General features: G+C 39.1%; 1 protein-coding gene across 5 annotated transcripts; it reads right to left on the bottom strand.

The window, feature by feature from the left end:
• Nucleotides 1–1,367: 1,367 nt before the first annotated feature.
• On the bottom strand, nucleotides 1,368–25,463 carry LATS1 (large tumor suppressor kinase 1). Of its 5 annotated transcripts, XM_080342370.1 has the most exons (9): nucleotides 25,282–25,463; nucleotides 21,060–21,114; nucleotides 20,606–20,719; nucleotides 16,874–17,024; nucleotides 13,536–15,064; nucleotides 8,206–8,788; nucleotides 6,997–7,179; nucleotides 6,655–6,761; nucleotides 1,368–5,628 (listed from the first exon to the last, which is right to left on the bottom strand). In XM_080342370.1, the coding sequence occupies exons 3-9, from the start codon at nucleotides 20,639–20,641 to the stop codon at nucleotides 5,113–5,115; spliced, it is 3,105 nt and encodes a 1,034-aa protein (XP_080198496.1). In that variant the 5' UTR covers nucleotides 20,642–20,719; nucleotides 21,060–21,114; nucleotides 25,282–25,463; the 3' UTR covers nucleotides 1,368–5,112. The 5 variants fall into 5 exon arrangements, with proteins under 5 accessions (XP_080198496.1, XP_080198492.1, XP_080198493.1 ...); XM_080342366.1 differs by having other exon boundaries at nucleotides 20,606–21,114; XM_080342367.1 differs by having other exon boundaries at nucleotides 13,536–15,061; nucleotides 20,606–21,114.
• Nucleotides 25,464–25,839: the final 376 nt, after the last annotated feature.

The following is a 25,839-nucleotide window of genomic DNA, read 5'->3' as shown; positions in this document are numbered from 1 at the left end:
GTAAATAGATTCAGCTGCTTAGCAACAAATAGGATCTAAAGGTTGGGCACAATGCAGCCGGTTTATGATAGTCCATTAGGCTGGACGCAGAAGACCTGCAGCATTATGTAGTGTCTTAATTAAGTTTATCACATCTGTTCTTCCTGTTTTACTCTTGTATTTTTAACTGTTGAACATTGTTAAATTGGCAATTTTAGTCTATCCCTTTAATGAGCGTCTGAATTTAAAACAAGCATTTCTACATTAGCCATAAGGTAAGGAAAGCTGTTGATGAGTTTCTAAAATTCCAAGTGTTACTGTATCATATCACCTGGAGATAACCGCTCCAGCTCTCATAAACCTGTTTGTAGGTGGCTAAAGAACAAAAAATGTTGCTGTACTTCCAGTCCACCTCCCAGCCAAAGGCAGAAGAATTAGGATCTAACAGAGACTCTGAAATAAGACACTGGTTTCCGCATCAGCACTTTGAGATGTGAACTTAAAGACATAATAAATGTGAAAGCTGTGATATGTTGTAATCTCTCAAGAAAAGGAGTAGCTTCATGATACATAATGTCTGCATAATAAATAATCAAGATTCAATTATTTTTATGAAAGAGGCAGCAGAGGACAGGGGCAGAGCACCGATACACTGAATTCTTTAACATCAAAATGTATACTTCTGAGAACAGGTTACACATGAGATGACAGCTAAGTACAATAACAATTCTGCTATTAAACATATGCAAATTTTTTGTTAATCAGTAGAGCTGTTGCAGAGCAAAGGGGACTCAGAGGAGGGGGGGTGAAGGAGAAGGAAAAAAAAAAGCAAATGCATTTGGGTAACTAATGTTTGCACTTCATATTTGATGAGCCAAACTAGTAATTCAATTTTAACTTCTTATGAAGATTCATGGATATTTTTATTACCTCAGCAGGTATTACACAACAGAAACAGATTCTGAGAAAACAGAAACAATTTCTAAACCCCAGGAATATCACTGATTACCAGTAGCTGATAATTCATTTAGGCTGTTCACGAGCGCTGAAATTCTTTCTGCTATTCTGAAGTAACTTTTAAGTGTCAATGCAACCATCCACTCGCATCCCCCAGGTCAAACATGCTTGCTGCAGTCAGCAGGGGCAAGGAAGCCTCAGCTCCTCAGATATCAGGTACAGACATACAAACAGGCAATCTGGCACTCCTGCATGAAGGGGACAGACACTCCAGGGTACTGACTAGGAAAGTCAGCATAGAAGACACACATTCTTTTCATACAAACATCAGGGGACTCTGAGATTACGGTCCAAGCCACTGCCACGCAACCCTGTAAAACCCAGACGTACCAGTGGGCATTCAAAACCACATGCTACACAGGCAGCTGGACTACAGGTATGCAGAGACCTGGCAAAAGTGGATGCCCATGTCATGACAGAGACAGTACAGAATACTCAAAAGACCATAGTAATTTACTACAGCCGTGAGATAATGCAAGATTGTTAAGTTTACTAACTAGGCATGTAATAAATGAATAATTTGCTTAAGCGGAATTGTGCGGTGGTCTATGTATTTAATTGGAGGATGCAAAAGAACTGACAGAAGGATATTTATAATACAAAAAAGACATTATATATACATATACACACATGGAATATATCTATATATATCTATACAGATATATATAAATCAGTAAACTTGAATAGTGCCTTTATCAAAAGCATCTTAAGGAATTCAAAACATTTTACTACAGCATTGCAGAATTTATTATCTTTTTGCTTTGGATGAGTTAAAGCAAACAGATTAAAGGTCTGATCTGAAACACCAAAGACATGTGAAACCCAAACCTAATAGTATCTTGGGTGACAGCAGCATCATCTGATAACACACCCACTGCACTGCCTATTAGCTGAATAATATTAAAAGGAGTCTAAATAAATCATTCCCACTCACAGCTTTGCAACAGCAGAAGATACATCAGTCTCAAAGAGACTTTCTAGCCATATATTCTATAGATTCTATTACAAATTGAGGATAGAAAAGATACAGCGGGAGGGCCTGCCCTAGGATAGAATGCCACTGAATATCAAATAGTATTTACAGTACAGTTATAGGATTATAGAACATTTCATAAATACAATTAATATGTGTACAAGGGCACATAAAGAGAAATTTATTTTCATGCTTTACAAAGTGAAAATAACCTGAACTAAAACTTACTGCAGAATTCCACAGCTGCTGGTGAGGAGCCTCCCTTCTCAACTGCCTGTACAAACCAATCCCCATCACAAGTCACCAGTGAAACACCCATGTTTTAAGCAGCAGCTACGAAGAATCTCAATAGACTCTGAATCTATGTACGAAACATGAAGTTTCAAAACATGGGTAAGGCATAGCATGTTGGAGAGTTGCGACAACATTTATGTATAACTAACTTTCTCAGAGAACTTGGACTGTAACACATTGCATTTTTGCAAGGAAATATATAACACTGCAGCATATAGCTGGCAAAATCCAAACACTGTATATTACAACTTCTAACACAAGACAACAGAAAATGCCAGAAGCGTCTACCAAATTCTAAACTTGTGAGCTCTTCCTGTATTTGTTTCAAAATGGTAAAATAATATCTAATATTTTTGCTTTTATAGAACCATGATTCCTTTACAGGGCCTTTTTATTATTATTATTTTTTAAAAAAAAAAGAAAAAAACCACCACGTTGGCTAAAGACCACAGTGTTAAACAGGAATGTAACATCACAAAATGCAGGCAGAGGAGAAACATAGATAAAAAGGCAATTTTAACAGTCAGTTTAATGAAGACTTGACATTAGTTGCTCTGCACATTTCACAAATGGTAAGGCAGGCTTGATTAAGTTACCTTTAACCAGTAATATATTATACTTTACTCGAAGATAAGTAGACCAGTTTTACTGGGATACTTACTATGAAGGAGGATAGTCTTTAAAGGTTTATTTACATGGAAAACAAACTTTTTTTACATAATATAGAAAATGGAATAGTTATAGACTGCAGCCACTTTATAATATTTAAACTAAGTGAAATTAATCTTAAAAGCTATTCTATTTCAACAGCTGTGGAACAGGCAGACAGAACATGAACTCTTATTAAGCTATAAGCCCATTTCCATTAGAGAAAGTTACTACTTGCTTGAGAAAATATTTTTTTGTAACCATCTTCTAACCATGATAAGCACTTCACAGTAGAGGGGTGAACTTTCATTAATAATTTCTCCTATGACAAAATCCATTTGTTTCCACACTGCCAACCCTCTTTATTTCAGTTCACTCCTCCTTCAGTTATGCCAATATAACTAGTTTTCTGGACCACAGTGGAAACTGGATCACTCAAATGAGCACACTTACAAGAAAGAAACCTCCAAACGCTAAACACCAAGCAGTTTTCTCACTGATCCAGTATTTAGCACAGTACTGTAGACAGTTGCACTGGCACAAAGAGACACTGAACTGGAACACAGAAAGAGAACAAGTGGTCAGAAGCACACAAGAATTTCTTAAACCAGCTTGGGTGAGAAAAGTAAACGAGTAACTGGTGTTTGCTGCGAGAACAACTATGAACACCAATTTAACAATGTTTAGATAGTCACAATGCCAGTGCAATGGCACCAACAATAATTTAAGAAAGCAGTGATGCACCATTATTAGATTATCGATTGGAATTCAATTCCAAAAGGGGAAATTTACTAAAAATAGTGCATTTTCTTTACCACTCTGTTAGCTTCAGGAGAAAGGAGAGAAACAATCCTTTCTGCCTCTCACCTCTTAACTCCCAGTCTTGCCTCAGGGAAGTCGCTTGGAGGGTTACCCCCATCCCTGCTCCCAGTAACCTCACCAGGCTCAGTGCCCTCCCACTAGGGGACCTCATGGGATGCCTGCTCACCTCCTGCAGGACACCATCAAAAGAGCCATGCAGAAGGCAGCAACACAGCTCAAAATTCCTAATTGTGTTCCAAATTGGGCTGTGGAAGACTGACCACTGAAACTGTACTGGTGGCTCAGTTAGACCAGTGTGTGGCACTTCCCACTGTCTGTGGAACTAGGAGGAAAACTGCTAAAGCCCAATGAAACTGGCCTTCACAATAATCTCAAAAGCCATAATTAATAATCTTTTCCCATTTCTATCTCAAACTTATAATAAACTGTTCTGAAATTTATTTTTCAAACTAAAAGTTCTACCTAAAGCAGAACTATACACACTTTACAGTTTGGTTGTAGTCAGAAAATTATACTCGATTTCAGAAAGTGTTTTTCCCACAGCTCTTTTCCTCTTCACAAGAGAACTGATGACAGGAGATAAGCTGTTTTTGAGTGAGCAGTCCTTCTGCTTTGAGAGTACCAGCCACATGCTGCAGAGTTACTAATGTCAAATTCAATTACTACTTAAGAAAATACTAGTTCTAATGCTTTATCACCTTACAATCATACTATAGCCAAGACTGACGCTTTCTTGTTCCAAAGTTGAGAATTATGCCACTACCTCAGCAGGTGGAAACATTTCACCAGACAGATGGCTCAGTTTTTCCAACACTGTGAATAATCAGCCTAAATACAGTGAGAAGTGAGGATACAGAAACCTCTTAATTTTTTTTTTCCTCTTCAAAAATGTATTAGAGAGCTTTATTAGTATAAAGCAGATTTTATATTTGGTCATTGCAAGGAAAAATTGTCATTAAAATTCTGCAGCAGAGCTTCATTTTCTAAAATTATTCAGTATATGTACAAATAGATAACAGGCATCATTTTAAGAAAAAAAATAATGATCACTATTTCCTATTTTGAGTACTTAGAGTACAAAGAACAGATAATAAAATTCAAGTGATTTTTTTTTTTCACCTAACAACAAATCTCTTCTAAATTAAACAATTAACAATGCTGGAATAAATTAACATTTGAGAATAATTTCTCTGTATTCTGGGGAAACAAAACGTACAGAGAGGGAAACAGAAGACACGATTTTCTTAGTGTTAAAAAAAAAAAAAAGGCAGGCACGTATTTACCCTAGCAATCTCCTCTCAATTCTCTTAAGAGAATAGAATTTTCAAAATTTGCAGCTGCAAAATAAGTTTACTTAGTTTTTCATCTTTATTCCTCTACTAAACATAAACCAGATCACGATTTTGAAGCCCTCTACCTGCCTGTTCATCATCATCATCATCATCTGACTGCTGTTCTGAGTTTTGGGAACTACCATACTCATACTCAATGGGCTTTGGATTGTTGTAGGGGTAGCCATTGTCATCAAAAAACCTTCGGAAGGTGAACTCATAAAAAGCATGCTCAGGATGTTTTCCATTTTTGTACCACCCATTAAGCGTATCATTTCTGTTCCCTTCTTTATCATCATCACTCCACAATTTATCTGGATCAACTGGATCAAAGTTTGACGTATCCGTAGGATGAGCAATTTTGGGAATGTAGAAAGCAGACTGCCGCCGTAGATCGCTTGAAAAATCAATTGTCTTAAAAAACGGATGAGCTTTTATTTCATCTGCACCGTTTTTGCCTAAACGATCTTCTGGCCCACGGCAGAGTTTAATAATAAGGTCGGAGGCCTCTGGACTCAGTTTAGCTTGAGATGGAATGTGAAGTGCAGTTTGCCAGTTGATAACCTTTAAAGAAAAAAGAAGTATTATTCTGTTTACAATTTCTTAAAAAGGAAAAAATATAGTGAAAATTAAAACAAAAACACAAACAAAACCAAACAGCCACAACGGAATTATTCAACACGTTTAAGTCTTTGCGCACTAGAGAGGAGAAAATGTGAAACTGCTCTTTCAGAAACACAAGGAGTGTTTTGTCTGTAAATCTGGCAAAATCCAGGTAAAGTTTATTCACATTCCAGATTTAAACTAGAGTCTGGCACAGAGCTCCCTTGCTGTAACCTAACAAAGAGACCATAAAAACTAGTGCCTGGAACCTGAGATTATGCACAATCTTAAGAAGAGGGGAAGGTGAATGAATTTGGTTTATTTGATCCACTGGAAAGATGAACAGATTAAAAGTTTAAGAAAAAACAAAACAAAACATCAACAGTGCACTACATTTGAGCCAACTAATATGTTGCAAACTGAATGCAGTTTTGCATTTTTGCATTTGCAACCTGCAGAAGATTGTCCTGGTGGTTTCTCTGAAACAGCTGGTTCTCAGGAAGGAAGACACCAGTGGCTTTAAGCCGCCAATGACCCTGAGCAGCCAGGGTCATCTGCTGCTCCTCTGCCTTTGCGTGCTGAGCACCTGCAGATACCTGGACAGGGTTTCCTGTGGTAATGTAAGTGGGCACAGAAACTAAGCAGGAGGAAAAGAACACCCAGATGCTGGAAGAGGAGAAGGAAAGAAAGTGGAAATAATAACTGGAATAGCTGCAGAAAGTGAAAGGGAACATCTGAGACCTGAAATGTGATTTTTAGTTGGTGTGTTTATTGTATGACCAGATAAAAGATAAGAACGTGATCCTTGAGGTCCCTTTACAAATTAAGTGCACTGCCACAGTAAAGTTCAAAATCTCGTTAGTTTGTAACATGCTTGGATAGAGCAGCACTTTCAAACAACACCTTTGATTCCATTACAAATTAGACAGACTATGTAAATTTCAAGCCTGCTTTTTCAGACTATTAATACAATGCTTTTAAAGTTACCTTCATTTGTGTTTCCAGTGGAGTTTGTGCCAGGAATGGAGGCTGTCCCACTAACATTTCAAAGAGAATCACTCCAACACTCCACCAGTCACACAACTGCGTGTAACCTGAAATGAAGGCAAAACAAGGTAGTCAAAGCCTTAGTGTAATTTTAATCTTGTATTTCTAAGAAAAAAAAAAAGTTTACAAAAGAATTCTATTAAATACTTGTTTAAAATTTCCATATTACCAACCATTTATTTTTTGCGAAAATATTATACACTTGGGAAAAGTGGTGGTGTAAGGAAGATGAAGCAAACTGAATATACTTTGCAGCGAGATTACAGTACACAAATGCATTACCTGTTCGTAACAATACTTCTGGCGCAATATAGTTGGGTGTGCCAACGAGTGAATGGGCCAGACAGCGCTGATGCTGACGTGCAGCCCTGCGTTCAAGTGGCTTCAGCCGATCTCCACACCTACAATTTGCTGGGTCACCCCATTCACTGCTGAAATCCATACTGTCTTGACGTGCATGATCACCTATAATTGAGTGAGAAAGATGCCAAAATTCAGGAAGATTACTTTAGTTCTTAACTAGTATGAAATTTTCTTTATAAGATCTCTTGTTATAAGAAACAATCTATTTCAACGCACAATTTGAGAGCTCAAAATATCATCAACGTCAGGAATTTGATGTTTTGCTTATGATACAAAATACCAACTTTTGAGGACATTGTTTTTTTAAGTTAATTTTTGACATAACTAAGAGAAAGTATCAAGTTTGATTTTTTGTTCAGTTTTTCCTAAACATAATCACATTGGAGGAAAAGGATATATATTGTTCTTGCTCTTATATAAGTAGAAAAAAAAAAATTAAAGCATCAAAAAATAAAATCATATTTTAAATCTTCAACTTCTCTCCAGAGACTCTGTAACAGTCTGGCCTAAGATACATTATATTTTTATAAAAACAAGTTGAAAGTACATTCAAATTTGGTTTTGAAGGCTATGTTTTTCTTTTTTTAAAATTAAAACCAGGTTATTACAAAATCTGTATTTTACCACTGTCAGAACTATGAAATTTTTTGCTATTTTAACAGTTGTTTTAAGTAATCAAGTAGGATTTTTAAAAGCCTACTTAAACCTTTCTCAGAAATCAACAGGTTACACTAGAAGGAAGTACACGAGACACTCTGAACTCGTGGCAGAGTTTTCAAGAACAACTACATTTGAAACATCAGTCCTATCTTTAAAACAGAGTTAGGGTTGTTGCTTATGTAATTACCCTGCCACAACTGTGATTTTCTGTCTCTGAATTTCAGAAGCCACTAGTGGGACAAACTTAGAGCATTCCTTATCCCTTATGCAATCAATGCTCACACTTAAAAACTCTCCCTAACTAAATGTTGCTTTCTGTAATTTGAGTGGTGTGCAGGCATATTTTTAGATGTGTTATAATTCAGAAAGGAAACAGCACAGTCATCTTTCTACTAATGTATTATTTAATTCTTTGCAAAGAATGACAAGTCAACAAAGTAACAAATAAACCTTTTATATTTCTCTTACCACTCTGGTAGTATTTTGAATCGTGGGTCCATCGAAAACCTGTACAGAGCCCGAAGTCAGTCAATTTAATATGACCATCACGGTCTATCAAGATATTGTCAGGTTTAATATCTCTGTGGATGAAGCCCATTTTATGAACACTTTCAACTGCACAAGTCAGTTCTGCTGTGTAGAACCGTGCCAGATTTTCTGGAAAGACACCCATTCTAATTAGTAGACTCATCATATCACCTCCTGGAATGTAGTCCATCACAAAGTACAAATTGTCCTTATCTTGGAATGAATAGTACAGGCGAACCACCCATTCATTATCTGCTTCTGCAAGGATATCCCGCTCAGCTTTAACATGAGCAACTTGATTTCTAAGCAGTACATCTTTTTTCCTCAGAGTTTTTGTTGCATATAAAGCATTAGTATCCACTTTTCTGGCTAGACAAACTTCTCCAAATGCACCAACTCCCAGGGTTTTAATTTTTACAAACATCGACTTGTCCATTTTAGCTCTTCTCAGTCGAATATAATTAGACTCTTTCTGGCACAACATTTTTCTCATTTGATCTCGGGCTTCTGGTGACAATCCAACCTGTGCAGCAAACAGAATTAAATCCAAAGAGTGAATAGTACTCTTAATTTGTGGTGCTGATCTTATAATGACAAGACTTAGGCAAAGCAAACCAAATACTTATATACAGCATGGGAAACAATACTTTAAGGGGTTTTGTTTTGCCTTTTTAAAAAATGTATACATTAGGATTCTATTAAAACATACAGGAGTGATACAAAACAAAACATGTGATCACTTTCAACAGCAAAATGCATGAGGTGCCATGCACCAGGAGGTTCTTGAGAAGGGACTGTGTTCTCTAGGAGAGAAAGGGTAATTTAAAAACTACTGATAAAAACACTGCAGATAACACTTATCTGAGTAACAGTGTGCACCACCTGTCCCCCTGATTGTCTTTACAAAGCTAAAGCAAGCCAAGAGGTGCCCAGAAGCAGTAAGTTGCTGAGGGCTAACTAAGGAGCTGCTGTGGGAAAGGCTTCCACTCCCTCGACTGGCTAGAGCAGAAGTCACTAACATCCTGACTGTGTCAGAGGAATTCCAGTTGCAGGAGGGACTATGTGTCCCTCTCACTCTCATACTTCCTTTCATAGCAACACAAACCAGACCCACATGGCACTCTTTCTCACCATCCACCCACACCAAGCACCTGCCTCTGCCACAAGCCAAGACCTGATCTTCCCTCTTATCGTGTAACCCACCTCTTTCTAACAAGACTTTGGTCACACTCTCTCTCCTGCTCTCCATTCTCTATACCAACCAGTTGAGCAGAGAAATTCCTTTGAAGTAGCCCACTCCTACCCACCATATCAGCTCTTGGCTCCCATCTATGTGCACACCCCTATCTTGACTGAACACCCACGGTGTTCTGCTCAATGCCACTAACATTCTGATAGCTGAAACACTCAAAGGCCCCATGTTACTCATCACCTACAGTGTGGAAACCCTTATCTACAAGAACCACTCTGAGCATTCTTGACATATTCCAACCCAGGTTCCTCCTAGTGTATTTTTGCTGGCTTCAACTCCTTTAAAGTGCCATTCAGAATCTTTATTATACTCCTCTCTGTGACACCACCTCCACATAGCTCATTCCTTCTTTTGTCTTCTGTCAGCATTTTCAAGATCTGATATACTTCCTTTTTCATAGCATCTCAATTAATTTATCTGCCTAGCTAGCCTGAAATAATTATCCTACAGCTATGATTTCCAAGTTCAACCTAAAGTATATTTTCTTATTTTGCCCTGGACACTCTGATCATAAAACTGAACCTGGCCAAATTGAATCCCCGCAAACATCACAACTGTTACTCAAGTGCTGTTCTGCAAGTTTTCAGTTTCTTACTGTCAAATCTGATCAATTCCTGATACCAAATCTTGCTGCTTCCATGTCCTTAATGCTTCAATGTGTAAGACACTGTCTGGATAACAGTACTCAAGACCACCATCAGGATTAGGTAAACACTAGTCTAGGCCTGTATAAACTACATGTTAATAGATGACTTCTACTTTGCCTAACTTAAAACATAACTTGAAACACAATACAAGAGATGTGACTGAGAAAAAAGGCAAGGCAAAAGATCAATTAGATATCACTCAGTATTTTAAAAATGCTTTCAGGATACTATATGTCACCTATTAAAGAAAATACTGTTAGAACACAGAAACTTTCTTACAGGCATCGTAACAAAAACAGATCCAAAGGAGATGCAACTAGGAAAATGCATACAAAAATGCTTGTGTATCCAAACAAACTTCACAAGAAATATCAGTTCAGTAGGATTTAAATGGGGAAGGCTGTCTCAAATTTGAGAAAATATTTTTTGTTGACATCAGACAAGTAGTCAGGACTATTACTCCCTACTCTGAATCAAGAAAGTGTCTTTCTCAACACATTACTGCAGGAATACTCAGGCATTGTCTTCCAGGACAGAAACATCTCAGGTTTTCTGTGAATGAACATGTGTAAGGCACACTTCAATGCCGGAGGGATTTTTGAAGACTTAAAAATGTCAAGACGACATCTGAAGACCTGACCCTATTAATGTTCAGAGAATGGTAGGCCACCTTCTCAAGTCCCATCCAAACCATGAAGTGTAGTTCAGTATAGCCTCACTTGCACACAAACTGAACCCCACTGAGCAGTTAGAAAACTGGCAAAGAACATAATCTAGATGGCAACAAAACCCTAGAAGGAGTGAGACCCAGTACAGTAATTAATCACCGCAAGATACACGAATAGTCTCCAAAACTGTGGTAGCTTTACCTTCTAGATGTGCTCTCTAGTTGTTGCATCCTAACAGTTTTGTTACAAAAAACAGTCCAAGTACCACAATTTGTCATGTCTTTCACCAACCCATCTTCGCTTTTTCCTGTGCCATCCACTAAAACAAATGTTAATCATAAACTGATCGCTCTCTGCTTTGCTGTATTTCCCTAGAGCTTTCCTCAGCTCCAGCATTTACCAAAAACTAACCAGCATTATCAGCTGCACAAAAGTCATGCACATACACCTCCAACTATTTCTTGTCAATGCCAGACAGGAAAGCTTCTTGAATTGTTCTATGGTATCACACAATTTGCTTTCATTTCGCTCCCTTCTCATCTTGCGGTGCCTTAAATAATAACTTAAGTTTCTCTTTGCAGAAAAAAACATCTATCATAATTCTTGGACAAATTCATATATCTAAATTAAGTATTTTTGAGACAGTTTCATCCTATTCTCTAGGAAACCTGATAGGATAGAAATACATCACATATGCTAGAAATGCAGCATCCTATGAAGGTAGGTCTTTCTGTAGGGATGCATTCTGCTATTTTTTTCCCTTTCAAAATGCCTACCAAAGGGGAGAAAAATAAGGGATTCAATACTTGTTTAATCCCCCTGAACTTCCCTTTCCTCTTCTCATGAAGACCCAAAATACACTTCACTGTTGTGGGATTCCTCTCCTATAACCTCACGAAAAAGGAGAGGTCTGCTGCAGCGTAAGACCCCATTTTGCATCCTTCAGCCTGTATTTAAACATCTCAACTTCAAACCTAGTACAAATATTATAAATTACATTTCATGTAAGAAAAGACATTTACTAGGGTGCTTTAAATGCACGGGAAAAATATCAAGAAAAGTTACATTAGTGCTTTCATATAAGTAATACTTATGCTTGCAATACCATGGAACACAACACAGTAAGAAGGAAAAGTGAAGTTTGCAAATCAACATTAATTATAATCTTACATTTAAGTACTGAAAAGTAGTCAAAATAAATTCATGCTTAATTTTGATGCAGGATTGCATGCAAAGCCCTATAAAAAGGGATCATGCTATTCTTAACAAATACTGTTGCTCCAGAATCTTACTTGTCTACACACGGATGGAGGCTACAGAGTTCAGGAAAGCTTCCCACACCTTAACAGTTTAAATCAGCTGTTAGTGGAAGTGAAAAGGAAAGAGAGAAGACTAAGAATAAAGATCTAGAAAGAGTTCCAGGAAGAAATCTTGCTAACATTTACATATTTGTGATTAAGCCAACACTTATAAAACACTACAGCTTACAGTAAGAATTTTCAAAGAGTAAGAAAAGATGGATTTAAAAACCAGCAATTGAACAAAGTGGCATAAGCCAAATACATTATTTCACAGAATTAAAAGGTACATTACACTTCTGTCAAAATTTCAACTACAATTGTTAAGAAATATATATAAATAATATATCTCAAATTTCCATTTCTGCAAATCTTTATTTCATTACTTTTCACTATTTTCTCTTTTTCAAAAGACATATGTATACATCAGCTCCAGTTTTTACCCTTTTCATTTGGTTTAGTACAACACTGAAATCCTAGAAATAGACCACTGACTTCATGTAGGCACAAAGAAGTTGATTTTCCATGTTTGTGTTGATGTCTGGTTTTTACTCATAGAATGGTTTGGGTTGGAAGGGACCTTATAGATCATGGGGTTCCAACCCCCACTGCCATGGGCAGTGTCACCTTCCACAGACCAGACTGCTCAAAGCCCCATCCAGCCTGGCCTCAAACACTGCCAGGGATGGGGCATCCACAGCTTCCCTGGACAGCCTGTTCCAGTGCCTCACCACCCTCATGGTGAAGAATCACTATCCCTTTCAATCACCCCTTGTTTTAAATAGATACCCTTACAGCCTGGATTATAAAATACTTAGGCAAAAGTTACCACATCTCTTTCATTCTAAAAATCTAACTTTTAAATACTGGTTTTTTTTATTTGAACTTAAAAAACCCTATCGCTAGTGGAAACTAACTGCAGAATATAAAAGGTATCACTGTTTGGGTGACTATATAAAGACACTAACCAGCCTACCAGTTGTCCCTGCTTTGCTTGTTCCTGCAGTATTTAAAAAAAAAAAAAAAAAAAAAAAAAATTGCATATAACTCAAACATCAGGATTAACTAGAACCTGTAACAAAAAGTTACGAGCCCTCGAGTTAAATCTCAGTTCATGCAATAATTATTTTGCTTCTCCTGCCTTATCATACGTAAGCCAGATGAACTACATTTAGAGATGCAAAAATCTTACTTAAAGAATTTCTAAGACAACGAAGTATGTAAACAAAAGATCTAAGAACTTGCCACATCTCAAACACAAAAACTAATAATAGACTTCAATACTATAATATACCAGAATGTTCTATTTATCTCTACTATTTAAACATTCTACAATTAAGACATATTTCTTAAAATTAATACAGCAACAGTTCTAGGCATAAAATTAGAAAGAAAAACAGTTTACCCGCATCATTTCATTCTCTAGTTGTTTCTTCCGATGCAGGCGCTGCTGATGTGACTTCAGTATATTCTCCACATGTTGCTCCATGAAGAATTTAAAGGCTTGGGGGGAATAGCTTTGAATGCGAGACTCTCTTCTTTCTTCATCTTTCTTGTTTTTTCTAACAGGAACAGGTGATGTTGTAATTTGCTTCTTTTCCTTATCTGTTGAATCAACACATTCAAAATTCCTTTCAGTCTCATCCTCCTTGGATAAAACAGGTGGTTCCTCTTTGTTGATCTTGGGTCCTGTCTCATACAGACTAACAGAGGGATTCTGGTGCAACAAGTGTTTTGGGTAAGGTGGAGGGGGACCCTGGTAATTTGGAGCCTCTGCAACAGGAGCCATAACTGCCATGTTTGTAGACGGACTCTCAGAGAAGGGAATAGGCTGAACAGTTTGCACTGGCTGTGGCATCCAGGAAGGGTGCGTGGGCGCTAAGGCAGTCTGTAGCTCTGGTTTTAACACCCGCATGCTTTTCACCGGTTGCTGAATGGGAGCTGGCGTTATAGCCGTTACTGTTGTAGCCGAAGGCTGAGAGCTGCTAGAGTGACTCTGCCTGTTGCCATGATGGTTGTTGAAAGAATTTGACCGCACGGGAACACTGGGTTGCCATGTTGGTATGTCATGCCCATTGCCAGGTGATGACTGCGGTTGCACAGGGGAAGGCTGTGACCAGGACGCAGGTATTCCGGCTACATTTGTATTATAAAGTTCCAAGTTGTGACTATTTCTATTCGGCACCATCATTGCCTGAGGAAGATTCCCATTGGTGTATGCTGAAGGAGGAGCAGATCCTCCTGCCTGCATCTGTAGTGCTGTGGGACTTTGCCTGTTAGTTGGATTCATGGGGTACGGGGGTGGCTGGCGACTCACTGAGTTCCCAGACACCACATTCTGGTGAACTATGAATTCTGCCTGACAACTGCCATTTTGCATTCCAGCTCTTCCTGAGGGAAAACTGAATTTGCTGTTGGCAGAACTCTGCATGATGATTGGTTGCCTGCCAATGGGGACAGCGCTCATACCTCTCTGACCCTGCGTGGAAGAACTGATGGGTGGAGGATTCATAGGTGGAGGTGGATAACCATCCTGCCACGCTCCTGGTGGCACTGGAGAAATACGGGAGATCACATACTCCATGTTTCCAGAGTAACGCTTTGTCTGAGAGTTTGGTTCCCAGGAAGGAGGTGGAGGAGTAGTCCCCCTTGGAGGGGGTGTCTGTCCTCGAGGAGGTGGAGGAGGAGGAGTGACGCTCCTGATCTGTGGTAGAGGTGGGGGATTCACTCTTTGTCCATTGCCAGGATGAGCCTGAGCAAACGCTGCAATGCCAGATCCAGATAATGGCCTTCCTACGTCAGGCTGAGAGCTGGGACTTTCTGAGCGATAAACTACAGCATCTCCCAGGGAAGGGCCATGCCGCTGAGGAACCAAGGACTCCTTAGAACCCTTCCAGCTCTGCTTGCGGTTAACTGATTGTTGTACAGTCCCTGCTTTTACAAGAAGAAGACACAGCAGTTATACTATTAGAAATTATTTCTATTTATGGCTTTGAATATTTTATTCTTCTGCATTAATTACTACTGAAATCGGATGGGAATTCTCTGACACAGCATAATCCACTGTGCTTCACATGAAAATTTTATCTGTCTAGTAATATAAAGCATGCTGAGGTTAATATGCTCAGTACACAGTATAAGGAAAAAAAAAGCTATGAAATTATAGTATCAGAGCTTTTAGAAATCAATTTTCTGAAGATGCATTTTGCTTCAGTTACAGTGGAAACCAATAATATGCAAAATTATTAGGCATACTATGTATTTTTAATCATGCATACAAGCAACTCTCAGAAGAGATGTTCAGTACAAACACAAAAAAAACAATAGCACAGAAAAATAGGCTTAATCATGTTGTTATGCCTTCCAGTTTAACACTTATAATAAATGAAGTCTTCTTAAACTAAAACTTAACTGAATGCTGTAAAAATTGAACAGCCCACTTACACCCTTGTATGCATACAGTTCAACCAAAATTGTTATACTCCTTGCATGTGAAACTGATTAAGTACTTCAATTTTAAAGTTATGTCTTTATGGGTAACAGTGTTGCATAGAAGCAAGAATTAAAACTGTATAAAACTTACAGAGCCAAACTCTACAAATATTTACAGATGTTATTTTGTATCATATAAACAAAATAATACGCAAGGATCTGATAGCACATGCAGTCTTGCCACGCTTTTTTATGTTATTACTGCGAACACAGTACTGTAACTGCTGCAAGTCACTGTATCTTCAGTAATGTGTTAATTACTATATCTATGCAAGTAACAATGAAAATCACAGCTATATTATGCCATTAAGCCAGCAGCTTCATACAAGCACTGACTAACTGTGCTCCACAGACTAAATTAAAATCATGCTGCACTTTGCTACTCTTAACTACTAATTCTTCCTCGTACCTATATGGTTGATTTAAAATGTAACTTTACAGGGCTAGCAGCTCAGCGCTCAACTTCAGTCAAATAGAAGTTCAGTATTGTGCTGCATCTGAAAGTTACTGTTTGTTTAGGTGTATGCTACTAAAACCTGGTAAAAAAAAAATATTGAGATGTATTAAAAATGTGCTTGTGTGTGTTGAGCGCAACAACAACAAGTAGCTAAATTCTGACTCTGTTGCTACTAAAGCTATAGGCTGTCCCCTAACTTTTATAAAAACAAAGTCTGCCTTAAGGCAGACCACACCAACAAAATCTGGAACCAAGCAGAAAATTAAGTATAGAGGGGGATCTTGAAACAGGACATCCTAAAATACAAATATTGTAGCCATATGATCTATAAATATACACACACATATACAAATAACATATATACACGAGTACACATACATACTGTACTATTGTGTGAGAGAGTGTGTGAAAAGAGACAAAAAATTAAAATAAAATTTCATTGCTCACAACTGACTTGTAAATTGCACCTGACACTGAAAACAAAATATGGGCATCACACTAATGAGGGACAAAAATTACTGAAATGAGATCTTGATGCCATTCCTTGTATAAAATACTTACATACAATACTAAAACCATGCAGTTATAAAAGGAAATGTTTAAGAAATTCATGTCAAATGCACCTATCTTTCAGAAGAATTACATGATACAGCATTATATTTAAAAGCAAAAAACTGTATCTCAACATCTTTTCCATTCTATTGTGAGCACATGAACGAGGAATTTGCTATTTTATGTCTTTCACCTATAAGAATACATCCAGTGAGTTACTGAGTTACCATGGATACACCTACCTGGTGGTTTCATACCTGTGTTTACAGGTCTTGCTGCTGCTGCAACCATCTGTTCCCGACGAGGATCCTGGTAGCTCATTTTACTTATAAATTCAATGGCAGCTTCTATACTGCGGTTGTTAGTTTGTCTAAGAGCTTGTATAACCATATCCTAAAGAGAAAATTATATTAAAAAAATAAATTACAAGAAAATGACAAATATATCAAAAATCACAGTTATTTAGCCAAATATACTCCAGTAATGTTACTAAAGTATATAACTGACTTCTCCCAAACAATTCAAAACTAATTTTAAATTGTTTTCTCCACAACAGATCCTCCAAAACACTAATACAGTCCAGATCTTCAGGAAAAAAAAAAAAAGCTGATGTGTTGAAGCATTGTAGTTTGATGTAAATCTTGTCACTTTGCTATTCGTACAAACGGTTTGCTTATACACACTACCCAGGTAACATCTAGTTACATGATGCCCAGAGGTCCCTTCCAAACTAAGTCATTCTACGAAAAATACCCAATATAAAATTCAGAAGTTTGGCTTTTGCTCATTTTCCTTCAACTCAGCATGACTTTTTGTCAACAAATATCCATTAGTTTCTACCTAAGAACTCTTCATGATGAAGACAACATTACCACAAAAGTAACAGAATTTCTGCCAACAGATTTAGGCCCTGTGTTCTTAGAAGTCCAAAGAAGTTTTGATCTGATGGCCAATCCCAGCTCTGTCAATGGAAAATGCACTATGGAGCAGTGGTTTTTCCACTAACTTGCACAACACCAAGCTCAGGCAAAAGGCAGAATTTCAGAGGTTGTTAAAAGTCAGGCACTGCACAGGATTGTTGCAGCTCAGCCTGAAACAAATCCACAGCATAACTCCACATAATTAAGCACAACGTCTTCAGCAATTTGTTACAGACATACTTTGTCATATCAAAGCAATCATTTCAGTTCACATTTTATTTGAACAGGTTACCTACATACTACAGCATTCACCTCCTACTAAAAATCAATGGGACATCAAAGAGGGCTCAGATGGGAAGCAGTCAGTATCAATGTCAAATTCAAACCCACATTTATACTTTCACCATGCCTGTGTATATTTTTAACACTACGAACATACAATATTACAAACAGCCTTTGGAAACAATAACTAAATAGGGTTAATAGTGCAGAACCTTAAAAAAGGATTTTAAAATAAATACACACAAGGTTTCTGCAATGCCTACAGACCAGCTGACATTGTTGGAAAAAGCAGATACAACTTTTCATCTCATAGCTCCTTCATGACAGTTATGTCTGCAAAGACTTCTACTATTATAAACAAGACTGATCTGTTGCAAAACATACCTTTTCAGCACCAGTATGCTATTTGATTATTGTGCAAGCAGAAGGTTATGTTGTCCAGAGCATTTAATTTCCAATTTGGATACACTTTTATAGGACCCACAGTTCATTTCTACCTATCAATTCTAATTTTCTTGTTAATTAGTTTCAAACCCAAATTTACTGTCTTTTTAGCAAGTAATTATACAATATATAAACCTAAACTTACAAGTTCACATCACCAAGCCATAAAGATGCATAGACGTTCAAAGTACAGAACCAGTAATATTTTAAGAGATGAAATTTGGTTCCCCTTCCAATAACTAGAGCACCTGAATAAGAGCCGAAGGATCTCTCTCCTGTCTAACTGAAGAACAAACACCTTGGTCACTTATTTAACATGAAGTATTCAATGTCTTGAAGAGTATCACCTTACACAGAACATACAATGACTGCACCTGAATCCTATTAATAATAAGCAACAGAGATTTCCTATAAGCTATTTAGGGTGGTTTGTTCTTTTTTTTTTTTTAAAAAAAAACCAAACATAACGAACTATTCTCCCATAATTACTATACATATATGTATTGCTATCTACATGTATGTTATACATACACACAGGCCTACATATACCTGACACTGATAGATGTTTATCTATCTGTTCAGCTGTAAGACTAAGTAATATCTACGACTTGAGGGGTGGGAAGAATTACCAGAACATTTATGACATCCAATATGATAATAACAACAACAAAATAATAAAAAGGTAAAATTAGCTGCTTACAGCTGACCAACACATCCCAGCTATGATCCAGTCCATAAAACAATCTCATCTCAAAATGCATTCTCATTTCATTCCTACTTGCTATCTTGAATACCCCCCAAGAAAAATGCTTTCCTATTTCAGCTATATCTGTTCCTGATGGTGTTCACGAGCCAATGCCATATGGACTATTGTGGCAACACAACTCTGAGTTAACACATGGTAGAAATGGCTGATGCTGGCACCATGCCTGAAAAAAGGTCTGTACAACCACAAGTGTCCTGGGAATTCTCAGCTCTATCTAAGAACAAAGGGTAGGACCAAAAGGCTTCAAGATAAAGGATCCAACAAAAATACTAACTCAAGATACCTTACTAGCTTATTTTTCAGCCACGTATCATCCCTCAGTTTGTAAAAATGACTGCAGTGATAATCCAAAAAAATGGATCTGACAACCAATCTACTTAAAACAAACAAACAACAAACAAACAAAAAAACCCACCAACCCAAAAAAAAACCCACACCAGAAAAAATTCCATAAACACACACCAACCAAAAAAAACCCCACCACAACAGACCAGAAGCAAAGTATTACAAAATAATTTATCATTGTAAAATTCTTTCATTCTTACTGAAAACACCACCTGGGCTGTGTATCTGAGTGAGCTAAAGGAACATGTAAAACCACAATCACCACCTGACACTGAGATGTTGCTGAAGAAAAGCCAGGTGGTAGTTTTGGAGAATCTTCCTCTTAGTAGAGGTAGATCTCTCCATAAATAGCAAAGCATCACAGCCAGTAGAACTCCTGAGCTGGTCACTACTGCAAGCAGTGCTCTCCTGCAAAGGCAACCCCTGTTGTAGTAACAGGGCCTTTTTCTTTGGAAAGATGACTGGTTTGCTTTTTTGCTTAAACTTGCTTTTGTACTCAGGTTTACAGAGAAGGCCTGAAAATTACAGGTGTAATCTACTTCCATGTGCAAATCCCAGTAAAAACATAGAAGCTATAAGTGCACTAATTTTTTATTCCTGGAAACCACTTTTCAGACTCCTTTCACTTATTAAAATAAATGGAAATGGGATTAGTCAATAATTTAAAAAAAAAAAAAAAAAAATCAAACAGTTAATTCCCTGTTGTTATAATGAAAATAACAGCAGAATAATTACTTATTGCCAAGGTTTTCAAGAGACTTGACATTTTTGTCTTGAGAGCATACCACAGAGAAGATATTCTCCAACTGGATCTGTCATGTACCTTGTTATTTTATCTCTATCCGACAAAGTGTGTAAAGTAAGGACAGCCAAATTTATTTCTCCACAGAATTTGAGTTTGTATACACCATAGGTATAAAAAGCTCATTAAAATTCATTTCCAAAATATGTGGTACTCTCTTTCAATTTAGAATGGCCATACTTTATCAACATATTTTAACTGAGCACGATCCAAAATTCCATTGAGTGTCAGAGGCAAAATTGTCAGCCATTATCAGCTGTTTCACTACATCCTAACTAGAAATGTATCAGATTTTGAATAAGCTATTTTGCTTATCATATGCTTTTCAAACATTCCATGATTAACACCTCCTCTGATACATACTAATAGTTTTACAGTTAGCAGAACACCAAATCTTGAAAATAAAATATTTCACCTCATCAAAGCCAGCAGCTTGTAAGTCTTGCAGCATTTGTCGATTAACTTCTGATGTTCCTTTGACAGCTGAGGTTGTTTCGTTTGCAAAAGGCAGAAGTGAGTTTCTTATCTCCTGCAAAACTTTATGATACGTTACAAATTTGGGGGGATTTCGGCCTTGTCTAGGATCTTCAGATAACATTTTGCCCATGCTGAGATCGGCTTTAGCAGCATCTGAGGGTTTAGGTAAATTCCTGAGGCTCTCTCGTATTTCCTGTAGCATCTGCTGGCTGCTGCCAGTATAGTTACTGGCAGGAAAAGTCTTAGGCCTCATTTGTCTATAACCTTCTGGCTTCTCACTTCTCTTCATGAAAACATCTATATATGCAACCTCCACCAAGGACTTGCACACACCAAAATTCAAGGAAGACTGGCTCGTTGTTTGAGAACTTGTGAAAGCAGGGGCTCTTCACCGTTAAATTGTGGTTCCTGTAGTGCTGGAGTGTGTCACAACCCAAAACTGCTATCCTGTTAACAAAACAACAGAGAAAATCCTATTACATGTACAGCAGCGAAAGAGTTCACAAGGTAGCACTGGTGGCACTGAAACGCTCACACGCACTGTCTTCACAGTTATTAAAAACATGCCAAGCAACTTCTTCAGACAGTCTTTACTCAACCTAAATTACAAATTGTGCCGGGCTTTTAACAGTCCGCTAACAAGAACAGTCCAAACAGTCCTGAATTGCAAAGGATGTGGACAGAGCAAAGAGGAACGTGGTGTGGTGGACAAGGCTTCCAAGAGCAGATACGAACTGCTGTGTGCGCTGCAGCATCCCTACACCTCTCTGCTGGTGCTGTCTCTGTTCACCACTCACATTCTCTCCATCAACACTTTCACAGCTGAAGGTGCCAACTCTGCTACTCAGCTAGAGTAAGGACCAGATATTTGAGCTGTTCAACAATTCTGACATCAAGCTCCACTAACAGATGGAAGTGAGAAGTACAAAGTACACCAGTGAGAGTATATAATTACCATGATTTTATCCATTCTTTAGCAGTCGCATATGTACAAAGTAAATACCTGCCTAGTTAATCGCATGCACCTTTATGATTTCTTGTACCATTTGCCATTTAAACCTGTTTAAGGGTTCAGTTTCCTAAGGCAGTCACAGTCTCTTAGTTTGAGTCTCCTTGGACAAGTCTTCATCAATAGTTAAGTAATTTTAAAATTTAGTTTACATGAAGGAATATGAAAGCAGGGGAAAGAAAACAAATAAAACATAATTGAACTTTTTTACTGTAAAATTGTTTAACAACTCCAGCATCAAATGCACTGAAAGCATAGCTGTGACATGTGGTAAGGGAAACAGAATTTCTGCCAAAACCAAATTAATAATGTTTGCATTTTGAAGGTGCTAACTCATCAGGGAAGAACTCTATGCCTGCAGAGAACTCAAATCTCTGCATTTGTGCTGTGCACTCATTAGTACTGTAAGACTGTAACTGTTATGGCAAAGGACAGAGCAACTAAGGTGAAACACTGAAGAGGTTACACAGCATTACCCTCTTCAGAGTATCATAAAATAGAATTTTTGAAGTCTCTAATGCTTCACAGAGGATAATCAGTTATTAAGTGCAGGATACAAAATGTACATACTTTAGCACTGTCTTTTCTTCATAGGCAACTATAAAGCTCAACTCAAACTGTTCCTTTACTATAAAACGTCTAACGGCAATACCAATACTGAAATGTTCTTTCTTACTTGTTTCTGTTTCTCCAAGTGTTAAAAATTTGCATTCCTAGTTTTCTGAAGGATTATTTTTGAGGATTCAGGTGTCTGCAAGCATTTTTTGTCTCTTAAAGCAGCATGTAGGTGTTTCTCTTTTTAGACATGAATTAAACAGGTGTCTAAGTTTCACACAGTCTACAAAAAGTCACTCTTTCATCATCCAGGATACTCAAGCGCGTATATACTCAAGGATATATGCTACTAATGCTTGAGAGAATCATCACCTCCAGGAAAGTGAAATGTCCAGCATAAACTCATCCCAAAACATAGGGCAACCAGGCCAGATATTTTAGAGGCTTAGTGATCTAGATTACTTGTTCCAACCCAGTCAGAATTAGGAGTAATCACTAGTCCACCACTGGCAGGGTAAGCTAGATAAAACAGTTGGTATTGATCTTGTTTCAGACAAATACCAATGAGAGAAGAAATGTCCATACACAACTTATTCCTTTTAACAAGTCCCAAAAGCCTGGAATTCAGGAGAAATTCTACATCTACATATGCATCTACATATTTTACCATTGTTTCACCTACTATTTCAATATGCACTTTATTGTTACATCAGAGGTGTCTGAGATATAACAAATATATTATATATACATATATATAAATATAAATATAAAAAAAATATAACACCCCTCAGAGAAATCAATGTTAAATTAACAGACACTAAAACCATAAATGAGGAGACCTAGAGCCTACCACTGGGGCAGCGGGGCTGGGGGGCAGAAGTCAGCTTGTGCTCCAACCTCTTTAGATGGAAAACTGAGAGTACTGCAGTTCTTTCTAAAGTGCTTTGAGAACTTTAAGACAAGGGACACTGTGAGTGTTTGATGGCTACTATTTTGCTGGCAACTTCAGTATAACAGGATATGGACTAAGCAGTCTTGGAAAATAAAGCTGCACTTTCGCACATTTTTTTTGCAGAAGCAGAGCTTTACCAGTGTAAACCAGATAGTCCACTTATCTCCCACCACTTATTAGCGCCAGCATAATTGTTCGTAAGGCCACACAGAGTGAATCAAGCTGAGGAACTTACCCAGATAAATTGTAGGAGCTTTTTTTTTGGTGGGTTGTTTCTTTTAGCAGCAGTGCTGGCTAATAGCAGTTGATGTGTATATGACACTACAGTCTTAATTGCTCAGAATCCAAATTAAATTGGTCCTCCAGTTTAATGAAGTACAAGAAAGCAAGTATTACCATTGACTACCGTTCAACATGCTTTACATATAAACCTCAAAATTCAAAAGTCGCCTCCTCTTACAGACATCCACACATAATTTAAAGCAAGAAAGTTTTGCCTGCTCAGTAGGAAACCTACTTCAATTTTGTACTTCTAACTAGCAAACACTAACTGTATTCAAGGGAACTGACTTCTATTCTTCCTTGCAGTTTTGTATCATTAAAAGTAAATGATAGATCTATTTGCTAATGTGGTAATTTCCACTGATGAAGTTCGCAGCTTCCCTAAAGCAGTTAAAGTATTTTTCCTGTCTTCTCAACATATGGGAACAAAGTATATTCCTCTACAGGTTGAAACTGTACAGAAAAAAAAAAATTGCTTGTCTTTTTACAGTGTAATCATGAAAGATTACGCTTAAAAACAAGCATTTGAATGAAAACACATGCATGCAACTGTCAATGCGTTCCAAGTTTTTCAGGGGGAAAAAAATACACCGCTTTGTAACAGCTCTGTAACATTTCTTATCTCCAAAAGTTTTAAGCATACTTTTAAATACTCATGTTTCCAATTAAGTGTTGATTGCCACATGCTAATCTATTTTGGTTTGCTATCATGTACCTGTTCTTATAACTTATTTTATACATCATCACAACACTTTATCGCTAGGAAAAGAAAAAAATCAAGTATTTGGGAGATATAAAACTAAATTTGTAGTAGCTTGTTTCAAGCTGACAAAAGGAAGCTGCTTTTCAGATAACAAGTCACTGAGTCATAAAGTAATCTGCCAAAGGATGCATTTTGAATGCTAAAAGTTTCCATAGGATGAGGAAAAAACTGGACCCTGATATTAGCAAATAAACACAAGCACATATGTTCAGCGAAGACTGAGCTGCAAATGACCAAAGGCTGGCTGAACACTGGGAACATTGTGTATTCAGTCCGCTTGTTTCCGTTCTGCTATCTCCTTTACCAGGATACAGCTCTTAGAATCACAGAACAGAATCACAGAATCATTTTAGTTGGAAGAGACCCTCAGGATCAGCGAGTCAAACATAACCTCTTCTCACGTACAAATGTGCTCTTAGTTATTCTCGGCGGCAGCAGCAGCAGTTATTTGCAGAGCACGCAAGAGCGATCTTTATGGCTACCGGCAGGACAGCCACCGAGGACCACAGTGTAGGCTGCACTGGCAGGTACCAAGGTAACTCCTGCAGCACCGCAGGACCCGGCGCCTCACGGACCACCCGGCCCAGGATGCTCCCGGCACCGGGAGGAGCGCTGGGCACATCACAACCAACAACACCCGACCCTGACCACGGCAGCGGGACACCTGCCGCCCAGCCAGCCCCAGGCCGCGCCCCGGGGCCGCTCTTGTGCGGCGCCGTCTCCCCGCACCGCCCAAGCCCCGGCCGCTGCGGCGGCGGTCGGGCCCTTGTGCCGTGTCCGGGCGCGGGTCCCACCGCCCCTCCCGAAGAGCCGTTCCCCGGCGAGAAGGAGCCGTTCCCCGGCGAGAAGGAGCCGCCCGCGGAGGCACCAACCTCCAGCGGGGCACCAGACACGGCACCGTCTTCCGCGGCCGCGTTCCGCCCGCTCCCGACGAGGCGAGCAGAGCCGCAGGATCCCCCGGTGGGCCGTCGCGGAGAGGGCTCGTCGTCGTCCCCGCGCTGCAGCCGCGCCTCGGCCTCCCGCCCCCAACCCGCCGCGGCACAACCGACCTACCTGCGGCGAGAAGGCGGCGGCGGCAGTGCCCCGAGCCCGGGCGTGGACGCACGGAGCTCGGCTCGGCCCCGCCCGCGCAGCGACAACCGCCGCGGCCCTCCGCGATGCCGGCAGCGGCTCCTCGGTCCCTCCGCCAGCGCCGGCCGCCGCCGCCACGGGCCTCTCAGTTCGGCGCCGCCATTTTGTCGGTGTCTCCGCCGCGGAGGGCTTCCCGGATATGGGCCGCTCCCAGCCTGCCCTGCGCGCACCGCGCTCCCCCCGCAGCCCCGACCCGGATGGAGCCGGCAGCACAGGGGCGCTCTCCGCGGCCCCCGCCCCGGGCACGGAGCCCACACGGATCCTCCCCCCGCCAGGCTGCAGGCGCTGCTTCTTCCTTCCGCGGCAGCGCCGAGGTCGAGGGATAAATACCGATTTTCTAAGGGGAAAAAAGGCTTTGCCGAGCCTCCGCGATCCAATTAACGCCTGAAGGAAGGACTCATTGCGGACCGGCGTGCCCAAGTTACCAGGGAGGAAAGCCCATCACGTATCCCTCGGAGATGCACCTCGACCGTTTCTCTT

This window comes from Nesoenas mayeri, assembly GCF_963082525.1.
Source record: "Nesoenas mayeri genome assembly, chromosome: 3".
Taxonomy (NCBI): domain Eukaryota; kingdom Metazoa; phylum Chordata; class Aves; order Columbiformes; family Columbidae; genus Nesoenas; species Nesoenas mayeri.
Note: the sequence above shows the minus strand (reverse complement) of the source record. Positions and strands in the feature narration are given on the sequence as shown.

Bases quoted from the DNA above. Each gene is read 5' to 3' on its own strand.
- LATS1 (XM_080342366.1), bottom strand. From the start codon at position 20,956: ATGAAGAGAAGTGAGAAGCCAGAAGGTTATAGACAAATGAGGCCTAAG. The intron at 17,025-20,605 runs GTGAAATATTTT...TTTTCTCTTTAG, and splicing joins AAGCTGCTGGCTTTGATGAG to GATATGGTTATACAAGCTCT. The intron at 15,065-16,873 runs GTAGGTGTATCC...TTCTTGTAAAAG, and splicing joins CACAGGTATGAAACCACCAG to CAGGGACTGTACAACAATCA.